The sequence below is a fragment of the Stylophora pistillata genome, chromosome 8, assembly GCF_964205215.1.
Source record: "Stylophora pistillata chromosome 8, jaStyPist1.2, whole genome shotgun sequence".
Lineage (NCBI taxonomy): Eukaryota > Metazoa > Cnidaria > Anthozoa > Scleractinia > Pocilloporidae > Stylophora > Stylophora pistillata.
This window is the reverse complement of record NC_142526.1, coordinates 24,176,514-24,200,646: the sequence shown is the minus strand read 5'-3', so window position 1 is coordinate 24,200,646 and position 24,133 is coordinate 24,176,514. Positions and strand designations below refer to the sequence as shown.

The 24,133-nt window shown below is 38.6% G+C and overlaps 1 protein-coding gene across 2 annotated transcripts in view; it reads right to left on the bottom strand.

The window, feature by feature from the left end:
• The window catches only part of LOC111342485 (midasin), a 69,635-nt gene that overhangs the window by 38,938 nt on the left and 6,564 nt on the right, over positions 1-24,133 (bottom strand). For both annotated transcript variants that reach the window (XM_088730529.1, XM_088730530.1), the window contains exons 7-43: positions 23,102-23,206; positions 22,743-22,856; positions 22,579-22,650; positions 21,817-21,892; positions 20,772-21,040; positions 19,932-20,110; positions 19,423-19,514; positions 19,118-19,234; positions 18,104-18,250; positions 17,356-17,503; positions 16,561-16,846; positions 15,425-15,566; positions 14,740-15,018; positions 13,857-13,974; positions 13,635-13,704; positions 12,878-13,287; positions 12,421-12,632; positions 11,518-11,640; positions 10,575-10,637; positions 10,340-10,474; positions 9,868-9,975; positions 9,537-9,644; positions 9,332-9,412; positions 8,768-8,866; positions 8,501-8,641; positions 8,036-8,164; positions 7,230-7,395; positions 6,272-6,388; positions 5,462-5,618; positions 5,098-5,214; positions 4,919-5,003; positions 4,354-4,465; positions 3,290-3,426; positions 2,197-2,623; positions 1,379-1,499; positions 435-550; positions 171-301 (exon numbers count right to left, since the gene is read on the bottom strand). In XM_088730529.1, coding sequence (XP_088586655.1) covers positions 171-301; positions 435-550; positions 1,379-1,499; positions 2,197-2,623; positions 3,290-3,426; positions 4,354-4,465; positions 4,919-5,003; positions 5,098-5,214; positions 5,462-5,618; positions 6,272-6,388; positions 7,230-7,395; positions 8,036-8,164; positions 8,501-8,641; positions 8,768-8,866; positions 9,332-9,412; positions 9,537-9,644; positions 9,868-9,975; positions 10,340-10,474; positions 10,575-10,637; positions 11,518-11,640; positions 12,421-12,632; positions 12,878-13,287; positions 13,635-13,704; positions 13,857-13,974; positions 14,740-15,018; positions 15,425-15,566; positions 16,561-16,846; positions 17,356-17,503; positions 18,104-18,250; positions 19,118-19,234; positions 19,423-19,514; positions 19,932-20,110; positions 20,772-21,040; positions 21,817-21,892; positions 22,579-22,650; positions 22,743-22,856; positions 23,102-23,206 — 5,509 coding nt within the window. The remainder of the gene's footprint in view (positions 1-170; positions 302-434; positions 551-1,378; positions 1,500-2,196; positions 2,624-3,289; positions 3,427-4,353; positions 4,466-4,918; positions 5,004-5,097; positions 5,215-5,461; positions 5,619-6,271; positions 6,389-7,229; positions 7,396-8,035; positions 8,165-8,500; positions 8,642-8,767; positions 8,867-9,331; positions 9,413-9,536; positions 9,645-9,867; positions 9,976-10,339; positions 10,475-10,574; positions 10,638-11,517; positions 11,641-12,420; positions 12,633-12,877; positions 13,288-13,634; positions 13,705-13,856; positions 13,975-14,739; positions 15,019-15,424; positions 15,567-16,560; positions 16,847-17,355; positions 17,504-18,103; positions 18,251-19,117; positions 19,235-19,422; positions 19,515-19,931; positions 20,111-20,771; positions 21,041-21,816; positions 21,893-22,578; positions 22,651-22,742; positions 22,857-23,101; positions 23,207-24,133) is intronic.

Below are 24,133 nucleotides of genomic sequence, written 5' to 3'. Positions count from 1 at the left end.
TTTGACAGCCTGTTACAAAATACATATTAGGAGAGAATCAACTGTGGTGAGGAAATACAATGCAGATTGACTGAATAATACCACTGCTGTAAGTGAGTTTTTTTTACTGTTAGACATTTCGTAGAATCAACAGGGCTGTTTTGTTGGGTTTAATTAACAAAAGATTTTACCATCCAGTAGTCGTTGTCACTGAAGGTTTCTCCTTGATGGATACAATTGTCCAGAACAGAGCCAAGCAATTTAAAGAAGGGTAACAGATGCACCACAACTGAATGAGGAAGTGATTCTAACTGCAACCGACCTAGAAAGACACAAACAGTGGGTAGAGCTTCGGGAATAGATGAAAGATATCTAATAACGTATAACACCACTGAATTAGATAATCTTACAATACAGACGACCACAATTTCATCTTTCATTATCAATACTCATACCAGCCTGAAAAGCGTCACAAAGCTGAATCAAATTCCCATTCTGTATACTTCTAGATGAAAGACTCTTTCTCTCAAAAGAATACCTTTGTCTGGTATTAGCTTCCAACAAAGATAACCTACAAACAGATCGTCACAACAAGACGTTTAACAAATAAATCATCACAAGTTTACATACACTATGTCTTTTCTTAATTCACAATAAATTAATTTTCTTTCAAGAAAGTGTGGCGACAGAAATGAATTCGTGGAGGTAACGATGAAGTAATAAGTTACAAAAATTACACCTTACCAGCTCTCTGGAAAATGTAAGGAAGCCCACTATTCTTCCTCTAATAGGGACCTTAAGAAACCACGACGGCGACGGCAACTTGGACGTGGAAAAACAAGAGATCTGATTGGCAGAGCAATAGCTCAGCACGTGCGTTTTGAAACTTTGTACACTTCTTAGCCGTCGTATGCAGAACAACAACGTGAAATCGCCAAAATTTGCGTCGTCTGCGAACCGAAACCGCGACGGCAAATTATTTTAATTTCCATTTGGAACTCAACGGCTACTTTATACGTCATGCTGAAGTTGAGCTGTGGCGCTGTATGAGACAGTAAGCTCCTGCAGCCACTTTTGAAATTCTAACTAAGAGTAGAAATTCATTTTTTAATCGAAGTCTTCCTTGGCGTCGCCGTTGTGGTTTCTTCAGCTCCCTAATAAAAGGTTGGGTTGTGAGGCTGCCACAGATAACCAATAATTATTCAAGTGTTAAGTTTTTCAGACTGGGGCCGAACATACTTAATATTTTTGATTGACGGATTTGTGTACGTGAGTACAATCAAAACTATACTATTATTGCTACTGGAGACATTCCCGACAACTTAAAGTTGATGGCCCAGCTGATGCGGTTATAACTGCAGATGTTACTGTTAAATCAATTTCCAATGAATACAGATACCTGTTCGCTAAGCCTGAAGCCCTTTCCAATAGTGCAATATTGACTGGCAACTGTCTCAGATGATTGACAAGATCTGTACTCAGTCTTACGTCATAAGGGAGGTGATCAAGCATGTGCAGATCTATAAAATACCCAATCACAATTGTTTAACTCATGTTCAAATCAAATAAAATGATGTAAATTGTGTACAAAAATACATAAAAAGGAAATGTCAGAAGTTATCCATATCGTGGAAGCTCCTTCATTAAAACTTTTTACACCTTAAGATCAGCAAGGAAAACATGACTGAAAAAAAGGCAAACTTTTAATGACCAGAGATAAATATATCTTATTAACCAAGCGCGAGGGCCGCACTGGGAGAATATCGGCCCGAGGTCTTGACAGTACGGACCGAGCGCAGCGAGGCCCGTACAAAAAAGACCGAGGGCCGATATTCTTCCAGTACGGTCCCGAGCAAGCTTGGTTAATAAGAGATTTATTATACGACTGAAGTTCAAAAGGGACATAAGTGCGGTATCATTCGGGACCATTCGGGACAGTGCCCGGTCTAATACTGAGAGAATGACCGGCAATAGAGCATTTTGATTGGTTGATTTTAGTTATTGGCCCTCTAACTGCCCGAGTCGTGTAATAATATGGGGATATCCACTGTGTTCCAATTATTGCACTGGAGATCGGGACCTGTGTACATGTCATTATTAATGCTTCTCACAGTCATTCTACAGAGACTGGGCTACGCCCTGACAGCACGAGCTACTAAAACTAAGACTTTCGCTTTAAATCTCCTTGATATATGTATGCTTCATTTTGCTACCTACCAAATCGTGTGGACTGGATATTGTTGAGTCCAATTTTGAGTTTATCCATAAGTTGACTGCTAAACATTACGCCAAAACTCTTCAGGTGAGTTTTCAAGTGTGAAACAACATCTCCCAGGTTATAGGAAAAAAGCCTCTTAGCACAAAGCACATCCACGACTGACTGCAAATAACCCAGCCTAGACGTCCAGTCATAATGCGATGATCTTTCCAAAAACAACAGCACAGCTGACTCCAACTGTTCCACAGATCTACCATTCTGGAGAATGTACAACAGAGGCAAAGACTGTAGTTTGATTGTTGATACAACAGAGTTTGCATGATATTCTTGGGCGGATGGAAAATGCTGTATAGTGGATTCCATATGGACTGCACTTCCTAAAGTCTCCAACATGCTAGTGTGCTTGCTCATAAGGTCTTTGACATCCTGAAAACAACAAATCATGGTAGCAAATAAAAGACACAATATTCATTACTTCATCTTGACAACTCAACAACCTAAGCCGCGAAGATTCACCAAGTGATGGCCAAATAGGCTAGTAAGGCTGGCCATCTTTTTCTTCATTAGCACTCATCGTCAATAGCCCATTTGCGAATTACCCTTGGCCTCATTTTCAAAACGAGTCCTCGTGCTCAACCATTCTTGTGAAAATGAGTTTAATTTGCATGTGAATGGAAACTTATTATCATATGAAAGGATTAGCACGAGGACTCGTTTTGAAAATGAGGCCAAGGGTAATTCGCAAATGGGCTATTAAACATTTCTTTCCGAGACCATATAATGAACCTGGAAATATGATTGCACTTACCTACCAAATAAAGACTTTCTGGCCACTACCAGTTTTCTTAACCCACTTGGAACTGCCAATAGTTTGATAAGTTTGGAATTTCTATAATTTCTGTCTTTTGATTGCCATAATTATAATTTACAGTAATATGAAGATGATGACTCATTCCACCACCCAAACAATGACTGAAACTGTGATTCATATTATGTAGAGGTACTGGAAAAATACGTGTACCACACCATGAATTGTTATTTTGCCAATCAAACACTACAGAGTTGTTACTAATTCCTCTTTAAGATCAATACCTGTTTGCTCTGCACAGAAGTTTGATTTCGAGTATAAACTTGATTCAGAGAAGTTACAACAGCAGAGAATTCTTCACTTCCTCCCTGAAGGAGTTGCTTTGTCAGTGAGGCTGCATGAAGCATATCCAGTAGAGAACCTGGGAGAAGTGAAAAGGCCAATAAACTATGACAGTACTACCTTTTCAAACACTGTTGTCCCAAACGTGGAACAGAGAGGAAATTCGGAGTCCCCATGAGGTATTATACCTCAGACCTTCTATTTTCACGCTCCGACACTCTATCCTTGAGCCGAAGAGACTCCATGATGAGCAAGGCCAATACAAGGTTTATAAGTCCCACAAACCTTAGGGTGAGAAGATATAACAAGAAAACTAGGAAAAGAAAGGTGTTGAAGAAGCAAAGGCCCGCTTTATTACAGCACGTTTACTCAGCATTCGATTTATTAACTCTTTTAATAAGCACGTCAAGAAGTAGTTAAGTCCTAAGGAACAGAAAAACGACCTTTACAAAAGTATACTAACAGGTAGGACGGGAAAAATAAATGCAACAATACCACGAAACAAAATACTACCAAACACTGAAGGAATAAACGAAACACGAAACACATGTAGGAAAAAGGTTTACATCGGAACACACTGCTAAAAGGGGCGTGAAACATGATACATGGATAGGGCGGCGTAATTTACGTAAAGTGCGAAAATAACAGTGTAAAATGATACGTGGAACGACGAAAAGAATAAGCGTAAATTAATGGTGCGAAAATTAAAGACCTTTAAGTAAGAAATCAAGAAAACTCTATACACACACACTACAACAGATGATAAAATTAAATCCTGGTGGAAATTATACCATTTCAAAGTTTCTTACTTTATCCTAGCGTCTAGGTCCCACCCATCAAAAATCCGTTAAATGGCTTTTTAACTCTATCCTTCTCACTCTATAAGTAGTGCTTCTCACGGCATTCAAATTTACTTTTGAATAACTTAAATTACGTGAATCACCAGCACATAATTCCCAACATTTGGGGTAGTGCTCACCTCTACATTAAATGTAATGAAACCTACCTCCCATGTCTTTGTGGAAAGCTACAAGACAATCACAAATCCTTTTGTCTTCTAGACCAAGACCATTAAGCATCATTTGGTAATCACAGTCGTCGTAATTCTCTCCATTCTCCTAAAAAAAGGCGAGAATGTACTCTTGAAAACTTCAAGAAAGCAATAGTTGTGCCGCCATGAACACTTTTGTCACGCTTTCAAGGAGAAAAATGTTAAAGCCCATGATTTTTAAAAGAGTCTTGTTGATTTTTGTTGTGCCAAACCTCATATTTAGTCTAATACTAGCTGGTTGGTCTTCCTGCCGGAATTGTTTGCATTAAGACATTCAGGATATTGCTACCCCACCTCATGGAGGGGTTGCTAATATATCACAAATAAGTCCTGAAGATTACCAAGTCAATTCATACTCCAAGTTGGCAAATAATTTGTGGGAGAAAAGAATTCTGCTCAGAAACAAGGCCAAAAAGTGGACCTCTCTGTCAACCGTGTCTTGCATGCCACATCATGCCACCCCCATGGGCCACCACACCCCTCCAACTGGTCATCATATTCAGTCTCATTTTTAACATACCTCTCCCAACATGAAAATTTCCACTCCTCTATTGCGCATTGCTCTTGAGATTTCACCATATCTTGGATCCATGGCAAGAATCAACCTGAAAAGGGACCAAAACCAACAAGGCAACTTACAGGAACTGCCACAGCTTTTGAGTCAAATACAAAGCATGTGTATGATAGATATAATCTAACCTGAAATTAGGGTGTGGCTTGATGGAGGGGATTTGGCCATCAATAACCCCTCTTTCATCAATCGTTAAGACACCTCCAGGTTCCAACAAAGCATTCAGTCTGTCCAGAACAGATGGACTGGAACGAGAAAACAAGTGAAAGTCAACATATGTCAAAACTCCTTAATGTTAACATGAAATTGTCCAACTCCTGGCTTTCCTTCATTAATTTTACTAATTCATTATGGTGGTTTCAACATTCGATTGGATATCAAGTAGTCGCTTGACACCATATACTCCTGCAGAAACTAAGTTTCAATTTGCCTTGGGATTAGCAGATGAAGAACCAGCCCAAATTCTTGTTGTAATACAATAACTTATGTTACCTGCAAAAGTTGACATTATCTATCAGAAGCCAGTAACCAGACTTGAGGGCCTCCACAAGTTGTCCATCAACCCATTCAAACTGCCCACCACAGTGGGAACTGTCCTTGTTAGCTGTAAGTTTCTTTTGTAATGACTGAACCCTCTCCATGATGTTAACTACATAAAAAAGCAAATATCTTCATGAAACTAAAATAAGACCTAGCACATTCACTAGCCTGGAGGTGAGCCCACTGTACTCCCAATGAAGAGGTCTGGGTTTGACCCCTGCCACCCCTCCCTCTCGAAGTGCCTCTCCACACCCAGGAATAGAAAGAAGTATTGGCCTATTGTCAAGAAACGTAACAAAATGCTGGAGGGGGAGGGGGGAGAGACCTGCATGGACTAACAATACTCCTAGTCCCTTTAAGGCACAGAGGTTAGCTCAGGCTGTGTAGCCTATTGGTTCAAGAGGAAGCTGCACCTTTGTATGTTTAAGTTCACTATATAGGGTTGGAGGAACTTGATGACCAAGGGTTACATCATTTGATACAGTTTGATTCAACTCCATTTGATTTGATGTGCAAACTATGAGTAGATTAAAAATCTAGTTTGTCATCAGTAGCCAGGCAAGTTGCCAATAAAAATTTTCATAACAGACAGTTTAGACAAAACATCATCAGCATCATTGTTTGTTAATATACAAGCAACGTTGTTAAAAGGTTCCATCAAGGAGCAATTAAACTAAGCCCTGGAACAACCAGGAAATAAGTAAATGACAAGACCCCATAAACAAGAGCTTTCGCAAGTAACTGTTAAGGGTAAGAACATACCTGCATCGGAAGAATTTAATTCATATCTGCTACAGATCTCCTGGACTTTTTTAAGGAGATGTTGCAAGTGATCCAGTCTCTTGTGAGATAGCTTTTCAGGGTTTTCATCTTCAGAAACTGTGCAAAAGACAAAAAAAAATCTCATTAACCTCAGCAAAGTACCTACCACAAAGAAAAAAAATCCACAGGTGAAATGTTATTAAAACAGGTGGTGTGTCAAGTACAGGTTTATCTCTACCCGGTCCAAGCAGACAGACCTTCCCTTACCATCTCTCTTGCTGATCCCCTGGACACCACCATATGAACTAAATTACTGTTTACAGAATGCTGAGCACAATTAACAAGCCTCAGGTAAGCAACAACACTAATAGGCTTTAAGTGTAATGTAATGATGGTTTAATTTTACACAAATGAAATCAAATTCATAACATCTCAGTGGAATTAAGGGAGTAAGAATGGAAATTTCAATTCTACCTGATTCTACTTCATTGGGGAAAAGACAGCAAAACTTTAATTCAAGCAAAAGGAACCATCTATTACCCACAACCCCATTCAGCATTATAACATTGTTTTACAAAAGTGTGCACCCTGATTGGTTAATACACTCTATCCATTTTCCCAGGGGTTGCATTCATTACTTTTTTCTTCTACCCAAAATGAATGATGTTTGAAGGTCTCAATGTTATAAAAGAAATGGTTAGAGTGCACCATCAAGTTACGGATGCACGCAGGAAGTTGCTAAACACAAAAGAAGTGCAAGAGTCATTTGAGGTGATAACTGAGTGCGACTCTAACTTCTTGAGTGCTTAGCAAACCTCCCTAGTGCATCCATGACTTGATGGCTGCATGCTGCACACCAGCCACTTCTTAAAATTAATGTGCTGCATACTTTCACAACTTTGAATAAGAGCCTTTAAAAAGGGTTTATTCATCACACAATATGTATACATGTACACACCTTCAGAGTCATTACTCGAGCAGGCAGACCACAGCTTATACAAAGAGGATATTTCTTGCAAACATGTTCTCATTTGATCACTGCAGATTAAAATCTCTCTTATTATTGCTAGGATAAGCTGCCTGGTTCCATCTATGATATCTCCCAAGTGTCTGTTTAGATCAGCCTGCAAATACAATATCAGTCAGTAAAAATTACGTAACTTACATATATCTTATTAACCAAGCGCAAGGGCCATACTGGGAGAATATCGGCCCGAGGTCTTGACACTATGGACCAAGCAGAGCGAGGTTCGTACAAAAAAGACCGAGGGCCGATGTTCTTCTAGTATGGTCCCGAGCAAGCTGGGTTAATAAGAGATTTATTATACGACTGAAGTTCAAAGGGACACAAGTGCGGTATCATTCGGGACCATTCAGGACAGTGCCCCGTCCAATACTGAGAGAATATTGACCGGCAATAGAGCATTTTGATTGGTTGATTTTAGTTATTGGCCCTCTGACTGCCCGAGTTGTGTAATAACATCACTTATTACTGTCTCTCTCAATGAATGGAGAAAACAATTCACACTAAAAGAAGTAACATCTTTTTAAAGTATTTGAACAGTGCTGATCAATTAGGTATGACCAATTACCCTAACAGCATAAAAGGAAGACACTAGAAATGTACTGGTAAAGATAATTAATTTTGTTCCATTTGAATAATATTAAGGGTTACAAAAAACATCATGTGACTGTCTGGGGCAGGTATATATTTCTATTGGATGACATGCTGAGATTGAGATTTTTTGTTATCCTTGAACATACTTGTTCAAATCCACCCAAAAGTTCAGTGGTGTCCATGGCACTATTCATAGCCATAACTTCAAGTCTATTTCCTGTCAGCTGGGCAACAAGATGGACCAGGGATGTCTTTCCACAAGATCTTGGACCAACCTAGTTAATGAAAAAAACAAATTTAGTGCACAACTCATTATGTTTAATAACATGTTCCACACTTCACTCGTGAAAAACATGCCCTGGGACAAACAATATACTTTAGATTCATGTTTATTATTCTTTTGTTTTTCTCTGACTCTTTTCAGGTCCAAAATATCACTAACAGGTGTAAAAAGGCAACTGCAACTATAAGGAAACAAGAGAACCAGCCTTGAAATTGAAAGACAGAAATGGTACGCAATGTCAACTTAAAAATCTTGATATAAAACATAGCAGTTTCCTGGACACCAGTATTAGAACCATCCATCTAGTATTTGGTGCATTGCTACTCACCAGTATAGCCATCCAGTTCATGTCTAGACAAGTCATAACTGACTCCATGGCTGGCAGACAACAATGAAGCATTTGCAAAGACCTTCCACCATTTATGGACTGGTTCACTGGAGAACACCTTGGAAGCCACGAATGGCCGACCTTTATAAAGAACAGTCATAATCATTAGTTGTAAAGGCAAACCCAGGACCATTATTCTTTAAGAAATTTGAGTTAATTAATCTTCATGTGCTACACCAAAGTTGATAGATTCCCTAACAAACTCACCTGAACATGACCTGGTGTGATGTAAAATGATTTGCATGCAGGACCAATCTTATCGATCGGCCCTGAATTCTCAAATATGGACTTGAACAACCTGAGCACCTAGTCCATCCAAGTGCAAAAATAAGAACAAACAAGAACAAGAATGGTAAAAATCATCAAATAAATAATGTGAAGGCGGTGGTTCACAACTTGAACTTCTATATAAAAATAAATTAATGTATACCTGGTGCTTGCCACTAAAGTGAATAATTACTGATCCTCTGGGAGACCTAGACCCATCACTTTCTACTCTTTTTCTATTTTTAATTAATAGCAAAACATTTATAAATATTTGTGAAACTGACACACAATGCAAAGCAATTCCAACTCCAGAGGACAATTTCAAAAATACAATTCTAACGTGTGCCTGTAAATAGTCATCATGGTGACTTAATAAGGAGTTACTCCACATCTACAGGTCCTACTGCTCCTGAATTAATGTAAGAAAAAAATTTCTTTTGAGTTTAACTTTAGCTTACAAAGGTAAACCTACTTTTGCCTGAACCAAACAGTAATTTGTCTTACCATCTGTTTGTCTTGCAGTGTCCTCATTCTGTCACAGTAAATGAGATGCACAAACTGACCAGGGTTCCAAGTGCCAAAATTCTAGGAAGCAAAGAGTTCATATGCAAACCTTTTGAAATACTAATGAAAACTACATTCCCAGCAACACAACATATTCTGAGTCAAGAATAAGGTCACAAAAAAAAAAAAGCTTCAGAAAATTTACCTGGTATTTTACTAGCAAATCACACCATCTAAACACATCTCTTAGGTTAAGTTCCCATGGGCCACCTTTCCTTCCCCAGTCTCCCATCACAACAGTCTCTTCATGAATCTAGCCAGCAAGAAAAAAATACGACCTTCCTTGAACAACAGAAGCAACAAAAAAATTATACAACTAAAATTCAAGATATAGCTAGTATTCAGGTCCTGTAGATATTTTAAATGATTGGTAAATCAGGTACGCCCTTCAGCCAATTAGCCTGTTACAAGAAGAATTGACAAAATTTTTCAAACTAAACTATCAATGTCAATGTTGCCATACACTGTGCATTTACCTGCTGATTGAATGTCACCATCTTTTCCAATATGTTGTGATCTATTTGTGGATAAAGAGCCTCTGTAATGAACAGTAGGTCTGCTTTGGAGAGTGGCTCAACATAAACCTGGGATAAAACCATAATTTAGTAAAATATGTATTTTACACAGGGCTGCGAAGGAAAGGAGAAACCTGTGGTTATGACAAACAACTGCAGCCCCTCAAATGCCAAGATTTTAATGTTAACCACTTCAATTATCTCTCAATATTTCCATATCTCTACAAACATTTTGATAAAATTTTAGACCTCAGAATTTAGTGCCAAATTAAATAATATCTCCTTATTTATGTTTTCTGTCTCCTCCATGTTTTAATGCTCCAAGGACAAATTATATTTTGATTGTTCCTGGGAGTTAAAAACATCACAGAATATAAACAATATTTTTCAATGAAAGAGGTATGAATCTTTTCATAGAATTATATCAGTTTACCTGAGTGAACCTGTTAAGGAAAGACTTTGGCAATCCTTTTCTTCCTCCACCCTGGTTTAAAGGATTTTGACAGGCAAACAATCTTGTCTGGTCACGCTGGACTTTGAAAGTCATTCCAAGCTCAGGGATATAAACCTGCAACAAATTAAACAAGATGTTACTAACATTTTCTACTGAGATTAACTTACAAAATGACTGACTGAGTTTGAAACATAATAACATGAAACAGAATCACCTCAGCTCTGTGGTCAAGACATGCATTGAGTCCTTCAAGAACAGACTGTGACGCTAAATTGAGCTGAAACACAAAACCAGAGATTTCATCATTAGTTCTTGACAGAAAATCATCACTGGCAGAGTAGACAACTATTTACCAGACCAACCCTGTAAGTAGTGATGAGTATTTTAATTCTTAAGTTCTAGCCATATGCTACCATAGGTTGAATTAAATCATTTGATGCAAACCTTTCAGATTCTGTGTTTATGTGAAAGTTATATCAGTAAAACTAAAGAGCTAATGTCAGTGAAGATTGTGTACCACATGGTTATCAGGGCACTGAAAGCTTGTATGAAGACATGTTATTAAGTTATACCTACATACACTTCTCAACATTTATGTAGAATTAGTTTACAATTATCCAAGGGATCATGCCCTAATATCCCTATAATTGGCTCATGCTCACAAGTCAACCTTTGTTTCACTACCCTATTACCACTAGAAAACTTGCTGTGCAGACCTAATCCCTGAAAATCTGAACCTCTGGAACAACATAGCATGAGGCAATACAATGCAGAATAATGCAATGCAATGCAATGCAATGCCTCCCAGTTAGCTCAATGGATAAAGCGCTGGACTGTTGTGCGGGAGGTCAAGGGTTCGAGCCCCAGCCGGACCAACACTCAGGGTCTTAAAATAGTTGAGAAGAATTTCCTACCTTTCTATAACATCAAGAAATGGTTAGATATTCTAGTCTTCTCGGATAGGGATGAATAAATGGAGGACCCGTCTCCTGCAGGGTTGGGGTAGGAGACATTTAATTTTCCACGCACAAGATTACTGTGTGATGGATGTCCTCCCCTGGAGTGGGATGGGTGGGTGTTTTAGAGGGCCACTGGGGAGAATACTTTCAAAAGTAATTGGTGTCACCCTCTTAAAATAAAGGTTAATATTATTATACCTCATCCAGGACAATCCAATGGCCAGCTTTCAGTGCCTTCAAGAGTGGACCATCCCTCCATACAAACTGTCCTGCTTCCCCACCCTCAACTGGCAAGTCCGATCCAAACAAGTCCGTCACATCCTTGGACAACAATAAAAGAGAATCAATTTGAATGGAAGAAACAAATATGAATTGCTACTGCTTTCCTACCTGCATCTGATACTGATTGAACAAACAAAGTTACCAAATATAGCATACGCTTTACTTATCAACCCTTTAACAATTATGAGAGAACAGAATTGTATTCTCTTAACAGTACCACTGCTGCATCAAACATTAAAGGTCGCACAAGGCTGTGCTCTAAGAAAAATTAAAAGGGAACCCAGTGCTCAGAAACTGTGAAATCCAGGGTACCCAGCATTTGCTTTTTATAAAAAAAACTAAGATTCTTGAGATGCCTAAGAGCACAAATAAGGTGCCTGGGGCCACTGGGCACTGCTTGACCACAGCCCTGTCTCAAGAATAAAGGATAATTATGATTGCCAAGTAAGGCTGCTTTTAATTGTTTGACACCCCCCCCCCCCCCCGTTAGTACCACAGGAAATGTTTAGAGATTGGTGGAATAGGAAGAATATGCATATAATTATTGATATTAGGGTGTGAAAAGTTAACCCTTTAATTCCCATGAGCGACCAAGATAGAATTTCTCCTTACAATATCAATACAATATCAAGCAGACAAGTGATGAAAATAAAGAAAAATGATCTAAAACCAGGTCTCAGAGAGTGAATTGAGTTTACAAACACAGCAAAACTTGGTAGGGTAGGCTAGGGTGCAGTCATGTTATCTTTCGCCAATCAAAGTCATCTCAGTAAAAAAATATCCTGGCAAAAGAGAACACTGTCAAATCAATTTACTTACAGTCTGCTCCGATAGGTTAATCCGGATCAATTCATGGCCAGATGCCTTAGCAATAGCATGGACAAGACTGGTTTTGCCAACTCCAGGAGACCCTTCCAACAAAATAGGGCGAGGCAACTGAAGAGCACGCAAGATGCGCTGTGCATTTTGTGAAGTTGTTGGTGAGCTGAGAGTGTAGGTGTTACAAAAATTTTCTGGTAGAGGTTGTGGTCCTAAGGAGGAATTCATTTACAACATTCAGAATAATCTGATACAGATAATTCTGCCCGTAGATGAAATCAGAGCATCATTACAAGTCATTTCTCGGGAAAGAAGACACTACTAATACAAATTTCCTTCAAACACAGGTTGTTTGTACTGATTACTGTCTCTATGACCCTAACACAGTGTAATCAAGAAGTATTGCTTCTCCTCCTTTATGGCAAGGCTGGCCAAACAATATTTTAAAAATACATACCTCTTGGTATAAAAAATGGCCTTATACCAAACAAATCTGGCCTTTCATCGAGATTGTTAATTTGCATATTGTGAGGATATCCAGAACACTGCATTGCCTCTTCATCTTGTTCCACTTGTCTTTTCAGAAATTCAAGGCAAGCTTGGTAGGCATCTTTTATAGCACTTGATGCTGCAGATAAAGCTGTAGCTGCTGCTACTGATGATGATGATGATGATGAAACCACACTGGTGGACCCTACACCCAAGGCATCCAGAAAAACAAGGCAGGCACCATGGACATAAGCTAAGGCTGGTGAGAGTAATACTTTGTCTCCTGCATTTTCATCTGCAGCATTCTCAGTGACTGAGAAACTGCATGTATTTATAAAATTCACCCAAGACAGCAGATCTCTAATGCTTACCACAAATCTAAAGAAAAAGTTAAACCATAATAATTACTATTGATAATAGAAAAAAGTACTGATATTCCAAGCTGATGATATCACCTCTGATATTTGGTAGTTGATAATACTATGCAGTATATCATTGAGAGCTCATTTGTAAGATAATACTCCTACCATAATTGCCATTTTGTAAATGAAATACAATCTTCTGAACTTCTTCACATCCCTTTAACAAGGCTATAAAACAGGTCTCTCAGCTCTTGCAACACACTAAGCAAGCGTTATTGAACATTTCCCTGTGATCCACTCATTCTATCTTAAATATCAGCAATGCACATTAATTTTAGGATCACAGTTTAAGACTGAACTTACCTCTTTCCAAAGTCTGAGCTATGAAACCATTCCATGAAGTCCACTATGGCCTCTCCTATACCTGATGTACCTAAGAGAAGAATACTTGTACTTAAAGATGGAAACTTGCAGGGAAAACATTTTGAGTTTGCCTTTAAGCACCTCTATGTCTTGAGGGAGACCTTCAAGGTACCTTACAACCAAAGATGATGCAAGTGAGGGCATCCTGCATGCCTTTCTTACCTTGATTCAGGACAACTCCAGGCTTGATGTTGTGTTCTATAATCTGTACCAGGTCTGCTCTTGCATCTGAAGGTGGGCACCAAATCTCAGTGAACCTGTTCCTTAGGGCTGGAGATAGCTACAAGAAAAAAAGGAACAGAATTTGACTTTGCAAGCTTGTAAAGGCTGCCTTATATATTTAGAACTTTACTAGTTGTTTTGTTTCATTAATTTTGTCGCTCATTATGATTGTTTTTCCCTGATGCTGATTCCCAGAAACAGCCAGTTGAGGATAATTTTCAGGATTACCCATTCCACCACTGATGGCATTTGTTGTGGTGATATGTCAAGTATCATAAAGTTTCTTCAGTGTAATAAGTTTTCACCTTTTTACATGGTCATACCTCACACATTATGCAATGTTCCTGCATGCATGATGTACGAGACTGTCTTGATTGTTATAACCAACATCATGAGTGTGTTTCCAAGAATAATTCTTAAACATATCTAGAGTAAATACACCAAATCGAAATATGGCATCCAATTTAAACTGCCATTGTTCTGGACTTACTAGCCTCTCACACATGTGATAATCCTTTTGTGTTTTCCACATCAAGATGAGGCTAGTAAGTCCAGAACAATGGTAATTCAAAGTGGATGCCATAATTTTATTTCAATTGGGTGTATAAGCATTACTAATTAAGATGTCTTTATAATCACACAGTAAAAGCAAGGAACTTCACCAATATTTAGTGTCAAATAAGTATCTATTCACTACACACCTATTCCTCTCCTAACCCAACATGAACCCTAACATGCTATCATTTGACTGTTTTTGGAGTAGGGGAGGGGTAGGTGTGCATTTGCTAACTATAGGTACTGATGTTGATCCTACATATCTTACTTCTTTCTTGCCAAAATCTCCACCAGGATTCATGGTTCCTATAATTTTGAAATCTTTGTGTGCAACCAACATGGCAACATCTTCTTCAACAAGATCTCCACCATCACTGCCTTTTTCAGCAAGAACTAAAGTCCTCTCAGGTTCTAGCACACTGTTGAGTCTCTCCAACACAGAGTCATCAGCTAAGGAAATCTCATCTACCAAGAACATTGCCCCTTGTTTCATTGCTTGTACAAGTGGTCCATCACACCACTCAAACAGCTTGGAAACTTGTTCATCCTTTAAAATGATACAATATAATTTGTCACATTCATGTAAAAAATCCACCTGCTCCAAGTATACACCTTTGTGCAGCTTAAAGAACTTGTACACATTAAAACCATGTATAAAACAGACAGCACTGCATTCTATCATTTTAAGCATGCTAGGTATGTGAGATTTTCAAACTGGCAGGACATTGTTGAATTTTCATGAATTCCAAGAAAATTTGGTGGTAATGAGAGGTTCTACTTGTAAGCAGTAAATTTTACCGTCTGGTTACTTCCTGAAAAGAAGAACACTGCAAACAGTTGAAAATAATTAATATTTCTCAACTACATGTTAGTCTTCCCCCTGTTAAATTAAAGTAATTTAATTACAATTAAGAGCAGAGTTAGCTATGTTAAGAGTTAGCTGGACCTCTCACCTGTTCTTCCTGGCCTCTGTGTCGCACAGGTCTTAGACCTCCAAGGAAGTCAGCAGACTCAGAATGCATGTGACAGTTGACAGCCAATAACTGCTGATTCCACAGAGCAGCAAACAATTGGCAAATGGTGGTCTTACCACAGCTGAAAGATAAAGGTTAACATAGTGCTACTGTAAAATAACTCGATTAATTTGGTAAATACAAAGTAAAGAACATAACTGAATTTTAGAGCTCTTCCTCAAGATGCACTGAGCTAGACTACACATCAAAAAGGTGCATTTTTAAGCCCTGATCAGGGTAATTTCACCCATCATGATGTACTTAATAAGCAAGTCACTTCACTAACACAGTAAATCTCTCCACCTTGGAGAATAAAGGGGGATCTGGAAAATAATCAAGGAGATCTGTACAAGTGTTAAAGAGCTCATGGTGGTTAGTAACATCCAGAAGAAGTACTCCTAGCCGTAGTCTTTTACACAACTGCCTCCTGGTTAGCTCAATGGATAGAGCGCTGGACTGCTGTGCAGTAGGTCAAGGGTTCGAGCCCCAGCCAGACCAACACTCAAGGTCTTAAAATAATTGAGAAGAATATGCTACCTTTCTATAACACCAAGAAATGGTTAGATACTCTAGTATTCTTGGATAGGGATGAATAAATAGAGGTCCCGTCTCCTGCAGGGTTAGGGGTAGGAGACATTCATTTCCCACGCACGAGATTACGTTGTGATGGATGTTCTCCCCTGGGGTGGGATGGGTGGGTTTCTAAATACACGACCCCACCAGCTCTGCTGAATACTCCATCGTGTATAAATAAAGAAATCAGTCAGTCAGATGATGGCCTGGGGTATGCTAAAAAAAAGCTATGGATGCATGTCTCAAAACAGACTTTACCTCCACTTTCTTAATTAATTATTGCCTTGTTTATCTAGTTGGCTGGATGTATACAATTTAGGTACATAATTTGATGCATAATTTGATACATAATTTGATACATAGTCATTATGAAGCATATGAAAATCAAATGTTTTCACACTAACCACTACTTAAATAAGTACACATTTTCTTTGTAATTGTCTCCACAACCATTCAAACAAATTTAAACTTAATTAAAGGCAGCCTCTACTACATCACCATACCCTGTTTCTCCAACAAGCAGAACTGGCTCTCCAAACTGAAGGGCTCTTCCAGCAAGGACAGCAAGCCTACGCATACTGTAAGTCCAGACGATGTGTTTGAATCCCTCTAAGGGCACTGTAGTGACTTGTTCCATGAGGCTAGAGATACCATGAGAATGTCTTTGCAAGGATGGATACCCAAACAATGAATCTGGGTCAAGTTTTCGCTTCATGTGCTGTTCAATAACTTCTTGGATGACTATGCACTCTGAGGGATTTCTGCATCGACCAGCAAGGAGCATGTAACCTGTATACAAGAAAGAACACAATACATCTTACTAGAAAAAAACTTGTTCTCACACACAACTGGGAGCCATGCCAAGCCGACCATGCAACCCGACCTTTATCATATCAACACAATGAACCATTAGGGTTACAATGTTAACAAAACAGCTGAAACTGAGCCTAGATACAGAAGACTGACATGCACAAATAACTGCAACTAAGGCACTACTTGAAATCCTATATCCCTAAAAACATATGGAGGGTGGGTGGGTGGGTGGGTGGGGAAGGTCAGGCAATGGCGGAAGGCAACAAAACAACTGAACTGAACCTTGAAACACCATGTGACCTGGAGACCCCCCACACACTCGAACCCATTCTCCCAGCTGTGTGTGAGAAAAACATTATCCGCTTCTTTCGTCCCTCAGCCAACGGAAAACCACACTTATTCTAAATAATTTAAAGAAAGTTATCAGAGCAGAGATGAAGCTATTGATCTCATGAATTACTTGTACTGACATTATGAATATTTACCATCCTCTGCAATGTGCTGATCCCAATCATGGAAGCCACTTCCTTCCACATCAGGAGTCTTGCTGTACCTCTCTGCCCAGCGAAACAAATCTCGCAGTGTGATAAACCCCTGCTTACCAGCAAATACATTGGTACTCCTACGTCGTGCCTGTAAAAGCACAAAATAGAAAGAATAGCTACTGTTTTAGCCATTAAAGTCATGTTGCTTATAGCATAATAGTAAAGCAATCAATAATTTTGGCAGTCTCTCTCTAATTGTAACACAAAAGGAGGCAGCATTGTCAAGAGGTGAGAACAGGGGAAGAAGGGACAAAAGAGGCAATCTGGAGGTTTCTGGGGCAAGTTCTGCTCTGACCACCGGACAGATTTGTTTCTTGATAGCTATGGGTTCAACTCCTTGATCACACTCGTAAAAATTCAACTGGTTTGCCTGCTACCAGTTAGGATTATATCTTAGGGATTACTTAACAGGGACTGTTGATTATCAATGTTTTTCTGACTGTTTTTCTCGTTGCCATGCTCCCACCAATAACGTAGCTCCATTTTCTGCCTTTAAAAGCACACACAACCCACAATTCCTCTATTCGCTCCAACGAAGGGCTAACGCTCGAAACGTCAGCTTTTGTAATCATTACCGTGGCTAATTTACCATTTCAACTTTGTTGATATATCCAAATTTTTCTGACTGTCACTGGTTACCCTCTGTAACTAGAGCTTATCATAATTATTTTTAAAATGGTTTACTAACTTGTAAGGCAAGCATGATTGCCACCAGTTTCTTAGCATAAGACAGTGGTAATCTACAGCGCTGATGAAGAATGACCTCAAGTTCCTGGCTAGGAAGCTCATCAAAATGAAGTTCTACAAAGCGATTTCGAAAGGCTCGTGATAACACCTGTAAAATACAACAAATGAACTTTTACTGGTAAAAGAAGCACACCCAACACAGAGAAAATGCAGAATCCTCTTTCCAGATTAAGGATACCTCAATAACATTGCACAACATCATCAACTAGCTCTTCAGAATTTGTACTTCACCAACAATCTTGAATAAAACACAGAGACATATCTTCCATCCATCAAAGGAACATTTTCCCTTGCACAGTTTTGTAAAAACTAATTGTTCCTCTCTCATAGAATAAGTGAAAGAGAACAGGCTCTGATGGTCTTTTCAATGGACTCCGTTATCAGAGTTTCAGTCATTCACCCCCACCCAGGAGCATAAATGTGTCCCGTTGAATTATCAACCTAAAGAAACCCACACGAAAAAGTTCTGTGTAACCTGTAATAGACAAGCCAGACCTGAGGGGAAGGGGGAGGAGAGAATACTCATGGCTCCTTCAGGTTATTGAAATGGGAATAAATTCCAGAGGTATCTACCACTTGCCTCAAATGCAATGAATGTTGCCTGGTTTGCAATGTGGTGTATGTTTTGTATTTAGCAGCACCAAACAGCATTGTTAGACTAAGTGTTTTTGACAGGTAGCTAAAAGTTTACTTCCAGAAGTTTTGTTCAGGATTGCATCTTCATCCCTAAAACAAACATACTTACCACATAAATGATGATTATATGAAGTCCATATAATTTCATATATATTCATATACTTACCACATATATATCAGCTCCACTTAAATATCTTACAATGTAAACTGAAATCTTCAAATTCAGAGACATTTACAAAATGCAATTTTCTCTTTATGGCATATGTAAGAATTTAGCACTACTTTTAGGTATAAATAACATTAAAGTTGTTCTGTTAACCTTTCTCCCACCATAATGTCCAGGAGGATTTTGTGTAGCAAAGAGCATAAACATTGGATGTGCTACAACTGTTTCTTGTGTTTCTGGAATAAACAGCTCTCTGTTGTCATCTAACAGCTACAAAATACCAAAAAAAAAACCAATAAGTACCAAGGGAAGGAACTTCAGCAAAAAGTTTTGAAAGTTAACAGAAACAAAAAGTATGCCACTAGATAAAGCAAGAATATTCTAATACAATTTTTTTCTGTTTAGCATAACTTATTGCATGAGTGTTTTATGCATGCAATAAAACATTAAGTACCTACCCTGTTGAGGGCCTCTAGGACATCTGAAGGGGCCAGATTAAGTTCATCTAGAATGATCCAGTGGCCCTTTCTCATGGCATCAACTAAAACACCTGCAAAAATTAAGAGGCCTTTTAACACTGCGTTGTTCACTTGTGCCCATTATTTTCTGATTAGTCTGCTGCCCTCAATTTTCAGTTCTCATGACCATCTATTCTAATGTTTTTTTTTCCATGAGTGGGGGAACAATCGTTCAACATTTGCAGAAAAATGCTCCACCAACTGAACTACAGAAAACTTGTTAGTGAAGACAAGCCACATACTACATGGTAAGTCTCTACATGCCTGTCCTTCATACTTCTGCAAATGACAATCTCATACCTCCCGTTTGGAGATGATTAAGGCAGTTTCCTCTTTGCATATGTATTGGCCAAGGAGCGAGACAGGGTTATTGTTTTTGTTCACTTTTACGTCTATGAGGGCTATCACTGAGCAACTAAAACATTCCAAGACATAAAATCAGATCTCACCTTCTTTAAAGATCAGTTTACCATTCTCATCTGAAGTGTAACAGCCAAGGTATTCTTGAATATCAGTGTGTTCATGATTATTTATTCTAACACAACGGTTTCCAGATGCCTTAGCCAGCCATTGAATCAAACTGGTTTTACCCACTGAGGTTTCACCCTGAATTAGAACAGGAAGCTTCCTGGAAACAAAATTGTATCAAATATCAAAATCCTGATACCTACCCTGACCCAATCCCAAACCCCAATCTTGATGGTGATATTTGCCACCACTAATAGCAACACTCTCACTGTTATCACTGCCACTAACTTTCATGACTGCTATTAATGCTACTGCTGTTGATATTGTTACTGTCCAACCACATACATGGGCCACTTAAACTCTCAGGGTTTTCATTACAAAATATAACAACAGAAAAGTATAATTTAACAGTATTCTCTTTGTCTGAATAAAAATATACATGTGGCCAATGCCACTGAATTGTAGTGAGAACCTTCTGCAAAGCAGCTAGAGAATTCGCTAGCCCCTCCTATGTAATGGACACACTAAACTCCAGATCAACACCAAGGTAACATTGCTGTATGAATTTTACTGGTAATTCAAGTGACCTATTTTAAAGACAAAGACCTTGGTCAATTCTGAGCCACAGGTATGGAATAACAACCTTCCTTCCTTGTCATTGGAAACAGAGGCTACAGTACAAAACAATATGTTAAAGTAATTCAAAGTAATTTTTAATCCATCCATTCTAAATTGACTTGTCCCTCCACTATCAATAAAAAATAATTTACAGGTACTGTAATTTTACCTAGAACACTCCAGATAGAGAATGGACCAAATACCTGGCAGATACAACCCTGACGAGATCCTTCAAGTTGGCTTTCACTGAAGCTGTTAAAACATACTCAGTTGATACCACAGGTTCTTTGCTCCCCACTGCAATCCAAAATCCTTCAAAATTACTGTATTGTCCAGAGTCTTGTGGCTTAGGTAAGGGCTGCTTCAACATACTGGCAGCATTTACATGGCCCAGGATGTGCTGTTTGATGAGGGACTGGACAACAGGGTGTGAAGAACGATCCAGCTGTGTCAAGAAACTCAGACAAAATCCCTGCACAGGGAAAGCAATTTTCAAAAGTGAAGAGTTAACAATAATAACGATAATAACATATTTAACTAGGGTAAACCCCTCAGCTGAAGCTGTTTTAAATCACCTTGAAGTCCTTTAACCTTTCAACCCGCACAAATGACACGAAACATAGCTCTTCCTTGTAAACAATATCAATACAAAATCAAGCAGAAAAGTGATAAGAATAATTAGTATAATTTCAGAGCTGAGCAAAGAGTTTCCAGCAATCTGATTGGTTAAGCATATTATATAAAAATTAATGTTAAAATAAAATGTTAATAAATGTTACTAAAATGTTATGATTTTAGAAATTTCTCTGTTATTCAGCGCTGAAATTATACTACAACAATTATTTGCCTCAGGTGTAGTGAATATTGTTGAATAATCCCCTCAACTTCGTCTCAGGGATTATTCGACCATATTCACCTCGCCTTTGGCGAATAATTGTTAAATATAAATTTGGGGATTATCAGTTGATCCAACACAAAATTCTCCAAACTAACATCATAAAAATTGTAAGAAAGATAGCAAGGAGAATTACTAATGCAATCTTGGGAGTTAGAAGGGTAATGATGTGTGCAGAAAGCCCACAACACTAATCATTAACTTAATATTATATTAAGTTAGCCGCCCACCTAGTGATAATAAACAAAAATTTTGAGGGATAAGCAGGTAGATTGTATTATTATTATTATTATTATTATTATTATTATTATTATTATTATTATTATTCTAACAATTATTGGTTGAATTAATACCTCGTAGATTGACCTCAGAGCATTCTGATGGGGGTTTGATGCTGCATATCTTAAAGCACGGCACAGGGTTCGCAAACTAGAAAAAAATCAAAAAAGTAATGACCATTACAAGAGTGACTTCATTATTGGGAAAGGAAAACACTGCAACAATCCAATAAGTATGGTTTCTGTACATGTACTGCAGTTGTGTTAGCTTGCAGGTCTTTTGGTCTTACAGCAGTTATCACCTGAACAGTTACCTTAAGGAAAATGGGACACTTAACATCCATAGATGAAAAGATGGATCAAATGTCATTATCTGAAAAATTGCACACTCACCCTTCCCCTAACCCGACATTTTCCTTAGCTTGTTATTAGTTGATCCTTATTGGATTAGGGGAGGGGTAGGTAGGCAGATACATTGATCCAAAAGATTCTACACAAAACACATAGCAAGTGCTGAGCAACTGCACATCCACCCCTTCCCTAACCCAATATTAACCTTAACTTATTATTAGTTGCTCCTCATTGTGTTAGGGGAGGGGTAGGCAGGCAGGTACATTGATCCAAAAGATTCTACACAAAACACATAGCAAGTGCTGAGCAACTGCACACCCACCCCTTCCCTAACCCAATATTAACCTTAACTTATTATTAGCTGCTCCTCATTGGGTTAGGGAAGGGGTAGGTAGGCAGGTACATTGATCCAAAAGATTTAACATGAAACACATGGCAAGAGCTTAACTTGGAGTTTACTGATAAAAAAACTGGATTGATAGTGACCTGTAATGAGGCTTATGTCCTGTGCCATCAGTCAACTTGTCATCTGCCTCATGCTTGACTGTGAGGTAAAACCTGACAAAAGTGATGGATAGCATCAGTCAAAAAAATATGGAAACAGCTCTACCCAACTATCACTGTGCTTAACCAAAATCTAACATACTAACCTAACAATTCCATCCACAATAGCTGAATTGGGTGACAATCCTTGCAAGTAATCCACAACCATGGTTTTAAGGTCTGCTGTACTCTCTAATTCACTGACAAAGATTTCTGTGAACCTTGAAAAGTATTAAAAGCAAACATATATAACTGACAGAATCTGCAAGGATAACAGATACATCCAGGACATGGAGTAATCTATTCAAAAGATGTGAAGGATGTATCAATCAGTGTATTGAATTAAAAATTCCTAGGTAATTGAAAGATGTTAAGTTAAACATAACTAAAAATATAATTATACTTTATCATTAACACGAGCATCTCAATGAAAATCAATTATTTTCATGTCTCCCTGATCACAAACCTGTTCCTGATTCCTGGGGGCAGATCTTTTTTCCCTACATCAGTGGCTGGATTCATGCAGGCAAACAGGCGAAAGTCTTCATGCCTCACAGTTGGGGTAACATCCCTAAAATCAACAAACCATATTCAAGATCACAATTACTGTAATAATTTGGATATATCAATAAAGTTGAAATGGTAAATTGGCCACCGTAACAATTACAAAAGCTGACGTTTCAAGCGTTAGCCCTTCGTTGGAGCAAATAGAGGAATTGTGGGTTGTGTGTGCTTTTAAAGGCAGAAAATGGAGCTATGTTATTGGTGGGAACATGGCAACGAGAAAAACACGAATAAATTAGTGGAATGAAAAGCGTTCGTTGACACCTGTGGGATTTAGACTGCCCGTTTGAAAGATGAGCTCTTGTTCAAGATAATTTGGATATATCAACAAAGTTGAAATCGGTAAATTGGCCACCATAACGATTACAAAAGCTGACTGTAATGTTAACCATTTCTCACATTTGGTGAGGTTTTTGGATCAGAAACAAAAGGGATGTGTCTTTGAGCCTCGTCACCAGGGGTTACAATTATGTCACAAACTTATAGTTTCCTCCCACTGAAATTAAAACTTCCACTCAGGATAAAAACTGTTGTTATTATCATGTATCCTTTAAAACCGCCTCCCAGTTAGCTCAATGGATAGAGCGCTGGACTGTTGTGCGGGAGGTCGAGGGTTCAAGCCGCGGCCAGACCATCACTCAAGGTCTTAAAATAATTGAGAAGAATATGCTACCTTTCTATAATATCAAGAAATGGTTAGATATTCTAGTCTTCTCGGATAGGGATGAATAAATGGAGGTCCCGTCTCTTACAGGGTTAGGGGTAGGAGACTTTAGTTTCCCACGCACGAGATTACTGTGTGATGGTGTCCTTCCCTGGGGTGGGATGGGTGGGATTTATTGCATGGACTACTTGCACGATTTGCATATGTTCTGTTCTAGTGCTACCCTACTGCGGTAATGCAGTGAAAGTGGTTAGAGAAAAACTACCAGTT